This window comes from Pochonia chlamydosporia, chromosome 5 (assembly GCF_001653235.2).
Source record: "Pochonia chlamydosporia 170 chromosome 5, whole genome shotgun sequence".
In the NCBI taxonomy this organism is placed as follows: domain Eukaryota; kingdom Fungi; phylum Ascomycota; class Sordariomycetes; order Hypocreales; family Clavicipitaceae; genus Pochonia; species Pochonia chlamydosporia.
In genome coordinates, this window is record NC_035794.1 from 3,891,872 (window position 1) to 3,904,552 (window position 12,681).

The 12,681-nt window shown below is 48.7% G+C and overlaps 8 protein-coding genes across 8 annotated transcripts; 4 read left to right on the forward strand and 4 right to left on the reverse strand.

The window, feature by feature from the left end:
- Nucleotides 1-317: 317 nt before the first annotated feature.
- On the forward strand, nt 318-1,718 carry VFPPC_14054 (prolyl aminopeptidase (secreted protein); the record flags this gene model as incomplete). Its single annotated transcript, XM_018291825.1, has 1 exon — nt 318-1,718. One exon carries the CDS (start codon nt 318-320, stop codon nt 1,716-1,718), a length of 1,401 nt encoding a protein of 466 aa, XP_018142680.1.
- A 1,525-nt stretch (nt 1,719-3,243) lies between these two features.
- VFPPC_06475 (carboxypeptidase) lies at nt 3,244-4,792 on the forward strand (the record flags this gene model as incomplete). The annotated part of the gene is made up of 5 exons (XM_018285504.1): nt 3,244-3,514; nt 3,597-3,832; nt 3,903-4,014; nt 4,115-4,393; nt 4,482-4,792. 5 exons carry the CDS (start codon nt 3,244-3,246, stop codon nt 4,790-4,792), a joined length of 1,209 nt encoding a protein of 402 aa, XP_018142681.1.
- Nucleotides 4,793-5,265: 473 nt separating this feature from the next.
- On the reverse strand, nt 5,266-5,732 carry VFPPC_14055 (replication factor A protein 3; the record flags this gene model as incomplete). The annotated part of the gene is made up of 3 exons (XM_018291826.1): nt 5,266-5,336; nt 5,400-5,502; nt 5,580-5,732. The coding sequence occupies 3 exons, from the start codon at nt 5,730-5,732 to the stop codon at nt 5,266-5,268; spliced, it is 327 nt and encodes a 108-aa protein (XP_018142682.1).
- A 582-nt stretch (nt 5,733-6,314) lies between these two features.
- Nucleotides 6,315-7,289, reverse strand: VFPPC_06476 (hypothetical protein; the record flags this gene model as incomplete). The annotated part of the gene is made up of 1 exon (XM_018285505.2): nt 6,315-7,289. One exon carries the CDS (start codon nt 7,287-7,289, stop codon nt 6,315-6,317), a length of 975 nt encoding a protein of 324 aa, XP_018142683.2.
- A 477-nt stretch (nt 7,290-7,766) lies between these two features.
- Nucleotides 7,767-8,042, reverse strand: VFPPC_17914 (heterokaryon incompatibility protein (HET) domain-containing protein; the record flags this gene model as incomplete). Its single annotated transcript, XM_022429586.1, has 1 exon — nt 7,767-8,042. One exon carries the CDS (start codon nt 8,040-8,042, stop codon nt 7,767-7,769), a length of 276 nt encoding a protein of 91 aa, XP_022285360.1.
- An 80-nt stretch (nt 8,043-8,122) lies between these two features.
- VFPPC_17913 (hypothetical protein) lies at nt 8,123-8,819 on the reverse strand (the record flags this gene model as incomplete). Its single annotated transcript, XM_022429585.1, has 2 exons — nt 8,123-8,570; nt 8,668-8,819. 2 exons carry the CDS (start codon nt 8,817-8,819, stop codon nt 8,123-8,125), a joined length of 600 nt encoding a protein of 199 aa, XP_022285361.1.
- A 464-nt stretch (nt 8,820-9,283) lies between these two features.
- Nucleotides 9,284-9,610, forward strand: VFPPC_16337 (hypothetical protein; the record flags this gene model as incomplete). The annotated part of the gene is made up of 1 exon (XM_018294090.1): nt 9,284-9,610. The coding sequence occupies one exon, from the start codon at nt 9,284-9,286 to the stop codon at nt 9,608-9,610; it is 327 nt and encodes a 108-aa protein (XP_018142684.1).
- A 1,441-nt stretch (nt 9,611-11,051) lies between these two features.
- VFPPC_06479 (transcription factor ATF2) lies at nt 11,052-12,125 on the forward strand (the record flags this gene model as incomplete). The annotated part of the gene is made up of 2 exons (XM_018285506.1): nt 11,052-11,901; nt 11,980-12,125. 2 exons carry the CDS (start codon nt 11,052-11,054, stop codon nt 12,123-12,125), a joined length of 996 nt encoding a protein of 331 aa, XP_018142685.1.
- Nucleotides 12,126-12,681: the final 556 nt, after the last annotated feature.

The window sequence follows — 12,681 nt, forward strand, 5'->3', positions numbered from 1 at the left end:
TAAGTTTGCGCTACGGAGTCCACCGACCGGCGGGTTATCCGGATAGTTGGGGCGGTGCAAACCACAGCACTCCGCATCTTTGTTCCCCGAATTTTGTACCTGTGATTGGGTATCAAGTGTAATGATGGGGTGAATCCGGTTCTTGTTGCGGAATCTAGTCGATCTGATCGACGGGTATGATCTCGGGGCGGCCGTGGCTGGATTTAGTACGTAAAGGATGTACAGTGGTGACGTCTTTTTGTTACAAGAAATAGATATAAGGGTTGTGAAATGCCGTGAATGTTTATGGAGGAATGGGTGGTAAAAAAAGTACGAAAATGAAAGTCTTTTACATATCGGTGCTGTTGGCCCTCGGCGCGAGTGCTCGTCAAAACTCAAACTTTAATGTCACACCTGAATATGCGGAATCACACGACTGCGGCAGCAAGTGTCAGCAGATTCTGGATCTGACCAACAGAGCGGACCTCGATTCTGTAGGGCACGACTTTTCATTCGACTTTTTCGCTACGGCTGCCAACTTTTCTACTGCCACTCAGCCAGGTGATGTGCTTAAAGTTGAGGCCCTGAACGTTTCGAACCTCGACGTCGACTCAGGAACGACCGTGTACAGGATTCAGTATGCCTCTAGGGATCTAGATGGGGAAACGGTGCCGGCAACAGGGTTCATTGCGTTTCCGTATACGCCGCATTTTGCGGGTGGAAGTGCAGGAAATGGAACGAGGTATAAACTTGCGGCGTATGCTCACGGCACGATTGGCTTGTTTGAAGGATGCGCGCCGTCTAATAGCCCCAACTTGTACGACTATAATACATGGAAGGCCGCTGTGCAGAGGGGGTATGCGGTCGTGGCGACGGACTATGCTGGTCTGGGGAATAACTTTACGTCGCACAAGTATTTGACGCTGCCGGCGCAGGTGCACGATGTGTATTACTCGGTGGTGGCGGCGCGGAAGATATTTGGTGAGGCTTTGACGGGCGAATGGGTGTCGTTTGGGCATTCACAGGGGGGAGGGACGGTTTGGAAACTCGCTGAGAGTGAGTATGTGAGGAATGATGCGAGGTATTTGGGTACGGTTGCACTTGCGCCGGCTACGTATATCATCGATATGCTGATGGGGAAGTATGGCGAGGTGGATTTTTCGGGATACTTGTCCTTTTTGCCTATTGCTGCGGAGAGGGCATTGCCGGGGTACAATGCCTCGTTTCTGTCTGATGTCATGAGAAAGAGGATCGAGTTGGCTACAAAGGCACAGCTGTGTATTGCGGGTATGCTTGCTCTGCCGGCGGACTTGAACAAGACGCAGATTGTTTCGCCGGATGGACTGGCCAAGGATAAGGATAGGTTACATGAGTGGCAGAGGATGCTTTCTCCGGCACAAGGGGATAGATCTTCTGCGCCGGTGTTGGTGGTGCAGGGTTTGAACGATACGTCTGTTTTGCCCAACACGACTGTCCAGGCGTGGGATGCGGCGTGCGGGTTTGGAAACGAGGTTCATCTGAGATTGTATCCGGGACAGGAACATTCTCCGCTGATGGAGGCCTCGGCGCCAGAATGGCTAGGCTGGTTGGACGAACTGTTTGGTAGTGTTGGCAAGGTTCGGCAGAGGCAAAAGTGCACCTCGTTAACTAGGCGGCCGTTTAGCAATACCTTTGTCAAGCAACCTGCTGAAGGCGGAAGGGACTTCTTGAAAGCCTTGAAGAGTATATTGCGGGAGTGAGGGTTTCGGACATCGGGTTTGGAGGTGGTTTCCGCGGAACGGAATCCCGCCGTTGATGGGTTTGCGATGCGCATAGGAACATGCAAGTATTGTATTTGTCTCGGCTGGAAATTATAGCTTCAAGTACTATGTTCAATGCAAAGGCAAAAGGCGGTTCACTATCTCCTGAGGTTGCAATGCAGGCAGTTAGTGCCGTATACTCGCACAAGATTCTGGTTTATGCGTCACAACAGCTTCCATTTTAGTGTGACGATGGGAACCCCCATTCAGCCCCAAACCTAGGATCACAATCACATCCTTGGCGCGCGACTGACGGAGAGGAATTCTAGATCGTGAGGAACCCACGCCAGTCCAGGGGCGTCCCATGCTTAATATATAATGGTTGTGGAACATGGGCTAGAATGATACACAAAGAATAGGGTGGGGGCAGAATGAGTGAATGCAAGTCCTATAAGGCGAATCTGGCTGCCGTTTTAGGCAAGAAGTCGAAAAGCGCATATTTCTAATTTTGGATCGTGCAGAGTGTGCGGATTCTGCTGCCATGGACCCCATGACCAGCACCCGAGGAGATAGATGTGTGAGATGATGACGGAATTTGCAAGTGACATTGGAACAGTCAAGTATCCTGTGGCTCCACGTAGTCAACGGAGAAGCCCAGTACCAGACCCAATAAGTAGTCGCATTTGTGCCTAGATCCGGCAGGTCTGGGATTTGATGCAGAGGATCCATGTTTAACAAACAAGCTTAATTTTTTATCCAGCGCCGCAGGCCTTGGCTTAGATGATCGGCGGCCGTTGAGACCCGTACATAAAATTAAACTTGGCGACAGCAGTTAGCAGGTATTTCGCATGACTCGAGAGTCGCTAGGTTTGCCGTAAGTAACATGGCAACATGGCCATGGCGTTGTTGAGTTGCAGCAATGTCCATAATAAGCATTCGATGGTTTGCCATCTGGGAACGAACCTCACGCCGTAACCGCCAGAGTAACTTTCCCCGCAAAATGGACCTGACAATCTGGGGAATCGCGCCAGATTAGGTTGGAGAGCTGGAGTAGGCACGAGCTGCGTATACTCTAGCAATGGGTGTGCTCCTCTTTGGTTGACCTATTACTCCGTGGTGAGTGTGTCAAAGCGATGCTGTATCGGGAAGGTTGCTCATCATCAATGGCCACGCACCACCTGCTTATCTTGGATCTAGTTGGAATCGTGTGCGACAATTCGCTAGTGTACATACTGTAGATAGATAGCGACAATTCATTGCATCTCGTCTGACTTGGCAATGGCGTAGGTCTGCTTGGCATCGTTCGGTATTAATCATGGGGCTCGCTCTGACCACTCCCTTCCCGAAACGACCAGAAATAGCATATAAGGCCAGCGCTGTTTCCGTAAAGAGGATGCGCAAAGAGCAGCACCAGTCGAGGCGTACTCGTTTTGTCCTTCTTGAAACAATTGCGTGAATCCTTAAAGCGACTGTAGTCATGAAGCTGGTTGCAGTTTTTGCCTCCTTGTTAGCCACGGCGGCAGCCATGCCGGCCGAAGGCAAGGTGTCGTATGACGGCTACAAGGTCTTTCGGGTCCCAGTCATGGAAAATGATGTCCCTTATCTCCAGAGCCTTATTCAACGGTTGAATCTCAGCACTTGGAAGGCACCCAAGAGAGGTGCATTTTCCGATATTCAAGTTGCGCCTAGCCAACTTGGAGCTTTTGAGAGGGCCATGAGAGGACGCAGCTTTGAAGTTATGCACGAAGACCTCGGCGCATCGATTGCTGATGAAGGCAACTTCCAAGCATATGCAGGTAAATCATGCTCGCCCCCAGTCGTCGTTCGAGTTGTCGGAATAAGAGACGCATCTGCTAATGCATCTGAGCGGAACAACAGCCGGCTCAGCCAATGACACCTATTTTCAGTCATTTCACTCTTACAATGACCACTTGCAGTGGATGAGAGATATGGCAGCTCAATACTCCAGCAACGTCAAAGTCGTTACCTCTGGAACAACGGGCGAGGGCAACACCATCACTGGTCTGCACATTTTCGGGAGTTCTGGTGGCGGTGCGAAGCCAGCAGTCGTTTTTCATGGCACCGTCCACGCCCGAGAATGGATTGTCGCCATGGTCAGTTTTCTGTTATGCATTTCAATTTCACACTGAAAGATAAACCAGGCTAACAGACCATCCTCGGAAGACTCTTGAGTACATATCTAAAGAACTCATCACCAAGTATCCTACCGATAGTGCCATCAAGGCTGTTGTTGACAAGTATGACTTTTACATATTCCCGATTGTCAACGTTGATGGTAAGTTGTCCCTTGTGGTGGCTAATCCTGGAATCGTTCATTCTGTGTGTGTCTGTGAAATATGTAAAGCCTCGCACGTTCTAATGCGTCTCACATGCAGGCTTCAAGTACTCCCAAACGACAGACCGTATGTGGAGAAAGAATCGTGGTCGCAACCAAGGGTCGACTTGTGTCGGTACTGACAACAACCGAAACTGGCCACACAAGTGGGATGGTCCTGGTTCATCGACGAGCCCTTGCAGTGAGACCTACCGTGGCGCGTCAGCAGGCAACACGCCAGAGGTGAAATCGTACGTATCGTCCCTCCAGAAGATCAAGCAGAGCCAGGGTATCAAATTGTACATTGACTGGCACTCGTTCGGCCAGTATTTCATGACGCGTAAGTTTTCCCCATTACAAGAAGAAATCCGGTAGATATGCGCCTCTGTCAATAACCACTAACACGGATGAAATTCACCTTTGCATAGCGTATGGCTACTCCTGCAGCTTGGTGCCGCCAAACAACAACGACTTACAATCCCTTGCAAAAGGCGCTTCAGCTGCTATTCAACGCATCCATGGAAAAGCCTTTAGATTTGGTCCAGTTTGCAACACGATTTACCAGGTTGCTGGTGGCTCGGTGGATTGGGCCCAGGATGTCCTCAAAGCCGACAATGTCTTCACAATAGAGCTTCGTGACACAGGCCGGTACGGGTTCATCGCGCCACCGGCGGAGATTGTACCCTCCGGACAGGAGAGTTTTGCCGGTGCCATGTATCTTTTCCAGAACATGAAATAGAGCCGAGTTCCTGTTTCATATCGAGCTTATGTGTCAGCGATGGAGTGGTCGGCAGGTCCATCCATTCTGAAAACCACGATGCAGGGCCACATGTATTTGCTACGATGAAAATAGTAGGCGCAAAATATTGAAGAAAAGCAGCCATCTTGTCCAATGTGCCTGTATTTGAAGCCTTACTAGGTGAGCTCCGAGAACCTCGTGGTCGATGGTGGCATTTTTCGAACGCAGCCAAAACGGTCGACTGGAGTTCGTGCGGTACTAATATCGAATAGGTATCCCCTAGAACGATCGTGCGTAGTTTAAATTCCTGCAACTTTTGTTAGTACGAACAGTGACGACGCTTCGTAGCTCAACAACTGCGCAGTTAGAAGCGAGCAAGTCATGTTGCACAAAGTGGTAGCACAGTCGGTTCACTCGTTGATGCTCAAAACGTAAACAATTTTTTGTTGAATTAGGGCATTGCGCCTGGATATTTAATTTTCAGAGACAAAAATTGCCTTGTGCCGATGTGTGGCTTCAACCACTGCGCTACAAAGTCCAAAATCTATGCCGAGTTGTCAGCACAACGCCAAGCTGAAGAGGTCGAAGGGTCCATGGTGTAGCTTACCAACATCACTGCCTAGATCCCGAGAGCTGAGTACCTTTATCGACAGATCTGGGTTGACTTTTCCAATAACCTGGACGGCATTCCCGTTGGTGAGGTGCGCATCCTGAGGCATGATTAGTCCAATGAGCTAAATTTGACTCTGTGCATTCGTCAAAGACGGTTTGGAATCGGCCAGCGTACCCTGTTCAGGACCACAGTCACGATGCCGTCGGAATCAATGGTGGCCTGATCACCTCGCAGCTGTGTCACCTTGCCCACAATTGTGACGAGTCGACCAACGAAGCTGTCCAAGTAGGCGGCTGTGATTCGAGGAGAGGATAACTGCTCGGACATTTTGACGGGTTGAAAGGGGAGCGGATTGAACTTGAAGGTAAAATCAAGCGAGTGGGATAGCAGTTTAAGCAATCAACTGCAGTTCGTAATGCGCAGAATCCGAATAGAAGAATGCCTCGCCTTGGTCTGATCGGTGTTGAATTCGGCAACAAGCGCGACTAAGGACGCGTCTTGAACTACACGGTGTCACGTGATGCAGCGATCACCTCTTACCCGGATCTCGGTCTTGGGGACTCTGCGCGTTGTGAAAAGTCGGGCTAAAAACCGGTTGGGTTTATTGGTCAGTATTAGTTCTATTGCTGCTCTAAATCAGACTCTAAATGCATTCTTGTCACAAGTTGATGTTCCTGAAAGTGTGTACAGATATGCAACATTTATGCGATATGATCTAAATGCAGAACAGGAAATAACAGCTGTGTTCTCTTCATTGAAATACGCACTTTTGCTACATTTATTCCATCATCGATTTTTACAAGCGTGTTTCTTGCAAAGTGATGCACTAATGCAAGGGTAATATAAAATAATTGTCAAGCGGTTGAAATATGGCCGGAAATCAGTACACAATGTCAAGATAATGCGATATCATCGAAGAGCAAAATCTTTCCAGACATGTGGATAATTCATGCCTTCCCCATCCATCAAGCCGTGTACATAACATTCGCCCTTAAAGTGGTAAGCATCTCCAACTTCCCGCAAGACGAAAGGCACCTGTCCACCATGAAGAAGACAAATTTGGTCTCCGCTAGTAACATCAAATCGAACCAAACCCAGAAATCCCTTCTCCGAGATAAATAATTGTCGGCTATGTACCGCCAGCCCCATGGTCGAAACTAAGTCGAAAGGTTCCTCAGTATCGTCTAATGCTCTTGGAAGTGGCCATTCCGCCGAAATGCCCCGAACCCAGCGTCCCTCTATTTGCGTTAAATCTGCTGCAATGGTATGAAGAAAAGCATCGTGCAACAAGCCAGGTGGCATGTTAGTGGTTTCATATTGAGCCATTACCCATTCATGCCAAGACTGCATTGCAGTCAATATCAGCGAGGACGTAATCTCTGGGGCAAGAATAAAGACCCTGTCGAAGGTGCAACCACGGACATTCAATGTATTCGTACTTTCAATCAATCGGACGAAGGGTTCGAAGGAAGTTGTTGCTTTGTATAGCCTTTTAGATTGACTGTCTGCCGGCAGCTCGTACTTGGCAAAGGTAGTTGTTTCTGTCATTATTGTCCAATCGGGGGTCCAAGAAGGTAAAGGTGTTGATGGGATGACGTCCCGATCAATAGGTCTAGATGACCAGGATTCGACTGTCTGTATATACTTCTGGCAAAAGCCTAGGATGTTTAGGTCATTTTGTGACTTGATAACAGCGTACGCAAACCTCATGTATGCCACGTTAACGGGAATTGTGTAGTCCGGGTTTATAGTAGCGCTTTGTCTCCCTGTTGTCAAGGCTGCAAATGCAAAGATTTTGTCGCGAGGGTCTGATGCTTGGCTTGTCCGGAAATAGGTGAGGAGATTTAACACGTCGGGGTGATGGCCTGGTAGGCCTCGCTCCATTTTTAGTTGGTGTAGTGCCATGATCCTCTGCAAAGACAACAAAACTGAACCGTCTTGATGTTGCAGGGGCAGTCCCAGAGTTTGATGTGCTAGGCAGTTTGCGGTGGCCACGAAAGCTACAAAGTCGGTAGTATCTCTGCCACACTTAACGAGCGTCCCATTCGCACATGTTGCTTCTTGAATAGTCCAAGTCCGGTACCACCAAGGTCGTTTGAGCAGCTTTGTTATGGCTACCAAAGCTCTGTCGTCAAAGTATTTTGGTATGGTGCGGTAGGGTTTTTGTTGCTGGATTCTCCTTCACGCTGCGCGGCGATCGATAGCGTGGATGAACTTCATGGCGTGGCTGCTGTCGTCGGCCTCCTCCCCTAGCCAAATGACAACCTTGTTTGACTTCATAAAAATTTCTGAGATTTGACGTACCTGTGACGCTTTCTCGCTATTGTCCTTCTGGTTTATACATATTGCGTCGACCCAGATTTAAACGACGTCCTGGTCATTTCGCAAATGATGCAGAGCCGTTAACAAGCTTTTGGTAACGGTGAAGGGGAGACTGTTCAGCGTAATAACGGCAACATCACCCGGTTCCCCCCACGTATAGGAAAGACAAGCATATGGAAGACTGTGACACAAAGAAGCTATTTCAATGGTGCATTCGATGTCGCTTGACGGTGGGCCTGGGAGGATGGATAGAAGTCGGATTTCTGACTTGGTTGGGTTTAAAGCTCTCTCGTAGCAATACCTCAACTGCGCCATGATAACCTGTTGTCGATGTGAATCTAGACGAAGACGACGCTGATTTCCTAGAATTCTTATATTTCAGGTTGAAAACAACGTTAACGTGGAGTGGCTCGAGTCCGACAAGAAATTTGGCTTTGTGATGGGTCGAAGCACAGGGACGAAGAGACGATACGACGGTCACAAAAGAACCTGCGAGAAGCGAAAAATGATTGATTGCAAAGAGCTAACTGGAGAATATGAAGGAAGATGAGCTGAAATGCAGTCCGTGTCTGTCGTTCTGTCTGCCTGCCTGCCTGCCTTGCTGAAGGGGCAGTGCAGAAGTCGTTGGTTGAGCAACATGATTTCTCGACGTAATCAGGCTTCGTTCTTTCAATATTGTAGTTGCAGAGCAAATCGAAGAGTGACGACAACAAATATTGCAAGTTGAATGAGGATATACAGAGCTGTAAAAGACCATGTTTTTCTAAGAGAATACGGGGTAGAAAAGACGGTGTTGTTGTCCACGGCACTCTGGCGCGAGACGATGGGAACTTGTTGACGCCACTGTCTGGTTGCTCAGGCTAAAAGCGGCGTCACCCAGCCAAGCCAGTGAATTCATCTTCACGGTGACTGGATAATCGGATATCGGAGAAACTCTTGCCGTCCCTCACAGCCTCTCAGCCCGTATGCAAGCAGTCCCCATGTCCAATAAGATCTGCTCTGTGACGTATTATGCAGGTACTTCGTATTTTTGTACACAGTTCGCCGCACAGGACCATCATGCTGATCCCTCCGTGACTGAAATGCTCTCATGCCAATTGGAAAGCTGCGATAATTCAGATCGAGATTTTTGAATTTCTCCATGTCGGGCGGAAAATTATTCATGATGTACATTTTTTTCTGCCACACGATATCGCGCGAACTGACACGTGGAGAGGTACAGATCCGCACGAATGACTTCAAAATCATGAGGTATGATATCATCGGCGCAATCTCATTCAAATAAGAACCCTTACGGCTGTTATCCCGATATCGAATTACATTTTTTTGAAGTTGGTGCACACGTCATTTGCCACCGCAACCGGCCGCGTCTTTTACAAAGCAGAGTATGCGACCCCTGTACAGGGTTTGAGGGTTGGTAAGGTACTGTAAACTGTCAAACACCATCTGCGCTGAAGGAGATGACTGACCAACCCCTCGCTCCGTTTTAGTTGGACGTAGAATTACCAGTCCACAAGCTGAGATATTCGTCTTGGCTCGTTGTAAGAACCTAAATTATGCCAGCCCGGACAAAATGCTCCGCCCGCCGCCTCCCCTTCCTGTTCCGCGGCCACAGAGAAGACGGAGGCGTCATCAGGCTGCGTTCCTTGGCGGCAGGTATTGATAGGATGGAATGCCTTCGGGCGACTCTCCACTGGGAACAGCGGGGGATTTACGTTGAAACTTCGTGTAACTTCACCTGTGATGGACGACCATCGGCCAATGATAATCTTGACTCTTGTACGTTGGGAGTGACATGCTCTCAAGCCAAATCTTGGTACAAACCGATTGAGGAAGCAGAGTCCATCCAGCTTCGCTTTAACAAGACATGCAGGCTTTTTTGAAAATAACTATAGAATCCGTAGGTTAATCGTTGCAATAGTTCTCGCTGTTCGTTTGGTATATCAGTGACATGCACATGTCCAGGGCGACCAAGCTTTGTGGACTCCCGCAGAGGAGTGCTCCATCATTACCTCACGCAAACAATTCATCGTTTTGACTTTCCTCCTCGGCCTTGTTTCCCCATCTTCAGCCATCTCCTTGCCCGGAGGCGGGTCCGGGAGATTTCATTGGCGGCAACTTGGTGGTGGTGTAAGAGACGAAAGCTTGAGGGTACTGGGACTAGCCATCCACCGTTGACCACCCCAGGCACACAAGACACAAGACACCAAATGCGGTGGCAGCATGTACGAAGTACCAGTTGCAGGAGCCTTCCCCAAGTTGGTGGTAGTTTACAGTGGCATGATTTGCGACAATGTTTTGTTACAGTTAGCTGCATGGCACTGCGCCCGCCTTAATAATGAGAAACACCGTTGGGCAGAATATCTCCGAGGACCTCTCTTGATAACTGGAACTTACACAAACTGTACAGTACAGTACCTTTTATCTGAAACTATGCCAGAGCCCGCAGGGTCCAAGTGGGAAGATGGAGGTTTGTCTCCGTCGGCAGGTCGTAGCAGATGAACTGACGCAACACAACCACCATCAATAAGCAAATGCAAACCAATAACAACCGTGAACGGAAGCAGGTCCGAACAAAGTCCATTTAAATATCTGGAAACACATGTAATGCTCACGCTTCATTGTGTCAAACTTGAAGTAGCCAAGTTTTCGCTTCGATGTTTGTGACTTTTGTGGAGGGGATCTCCCACAGAGTTGCCCAACAGAGGCATCCAAGTGGCACAGTGCCTTTTCTGTGGTCACATCTTGACAGCCACTGAAATCAATAAGCTACTTGTTGCCCCATTCAAGCTTCCAAACGGCGGATGGGTTGATTGACGGTAACAGAAAAGGGTGTCGCTCATAAAAGGACAAACCGGCTCTCCAACCCCGTAAGCAAACCTGCAGGCCAATGCACGCCGAAACATCCCATGGCTTGGAAACTACTCGGATTTTGAAAAGCCTCTCATTCCGTTTCAAAAGAGTCAATACCAGCGCCAAAAAGCATAAGCATTGATCCAATATCGTTCAGCCCGCCGTGGCCCAGTGTTTATTGGTTTAGTTCTAGTTCCAATCAGATCAGCCTCAGTTGCATCTCCTTCGCCGACGAGCCCGGAAGGGAACAACACTGCCAGTACGGAGTACCCCCCTGCTTAACGCGACCGAGTGGGTGTGTCGGCTTGGGACTCAAAGACGGGAAAGACGAGAAGCTGCACAATTACTACCAAATTACTCCGTGCAGTTATCATTGTTACTTTTGCGAAGTAAATCAATCAAACGCCCGAGCTGCCTTTCGCATTGCACAGTCCACCCACGCCTGGCAGCCCCCCTAATAAACACCGCGATATGTCCACGGCCGACTTTTTGATTGGACAGATGGCAGGGGAAAACGAGATCGACCCAGTACTGTTTGACCCTGCCCATCGATCCTTCACTAGGTCTCCTCAGGCAAACTTCTTCGACGATGGAACGACTCATACGCTGCCCTATCCGTTGTCAGGACTGCCAGGAGGACCGAAATCTCAACCTGCCCCCTTCGAAAATCAACTTGGGGGACTCAAAGGGAACCTATACCCTTTCAGCAACGGGTGCCAGTATCCTCCGACCGCATTAGACCCCGTTGTCGACACCTCTGGCGCATCTTCCAACATTAAAGGCCAAGGCACTGACTCCCAGACGCTGTCCCCTGACGACACTTCCAAGAAATCTCACAAGCCCAGCAAAAAGGCATCCAAGAAGACGACAGAAACGACGACAAAATCATCAAAACAGAAGCCCTCTGCGGAAACAAAAACAAGCACAGCCCCCAAGACACGAAAACAGCCGAAACGCGAGGCAGCCAAGTCCAAAACACAACCAACCGAGGAACCGAAGGAGAAAAAATCCAGGAATCGACGCCAAAGATCCCTTGAAAGGAACCGCGTGGCCGCGTCAAAATGTCGAAAGCGAAAGAAGCAGTGGACTGATAACCTGGAGCAGAAGAAATCCGGGCTCGAATCCATCCACAACGAGCTACAGGCCGAGTATATGCAACTTTTGCAGGAGTCGTCCCAGCTTAAGAATTTCCTGATAGGCCATTCGGGATGTCAGGATCCGAACATCGATGTATGGATAAAGAACGAGGCGTCAAAGTTTGTTCGCAACCTTCACATGACAAACCGCGTAAACAGTGTTTATTCTGTTCCAAGTTTGGATGGTAAGTCGACGCCAAAGACGAACCAGAGTGGTCGAGATGTGTCTCGTCCATCATCCATCACGACTGACAACTCTTTAGGAAATGGTTCGACTTCACTGAATTCATCGAGTGCCAGTCCAGTGACGGGAATGTCCCAAATGTCACCGGATCTTGAAAACGAAGGCTTGGACAGCGACGAATATTCGGACGAAGGAGATGCTTTTGATGGAGATTTTGAAGATTGATAAACTCTACGATTGGACTGACCCGAAAACGGTCCAATTTGCAGCACAAAAGACAATTCAACAATCGGACTGGCGCGGCCGTCAGCCAGCAAACCTTGAATGAAAGGATACACCCCAAAGTGATTAATATCACTTGGAGCGATTTATACTGAGCGACGTCGAACGAACAAATTTTTTTTCACAGCGTAACGTGGGAGGCAGCGATGACTTTTCTAATGACTATTTGGATGTGGAATGCTATAACTGTAGCTACTAGGGCATGGACGGGGATCTTGAACAGATCAAAAATCAGCAATGTGTTTGCGTCGCAGCGTGAAAGTGTTTATAGGATGAGTCTGGCCGGGACGACGACGTACATACCATAACTTTCTTCGCTCCAAGATATATATACCACGCCACCAGAATCCAGCTGCTTTGCTGCGTGGAGATTATGGAGCTCTGTACCGCGAATTATTATTGTATTTGGTATCGAGTATGTAGGTACCTATACTATAGATCTGATTAACATAAATCATAATAGATTCCGAGACGTTATTGCGACGAACACTATTACAGC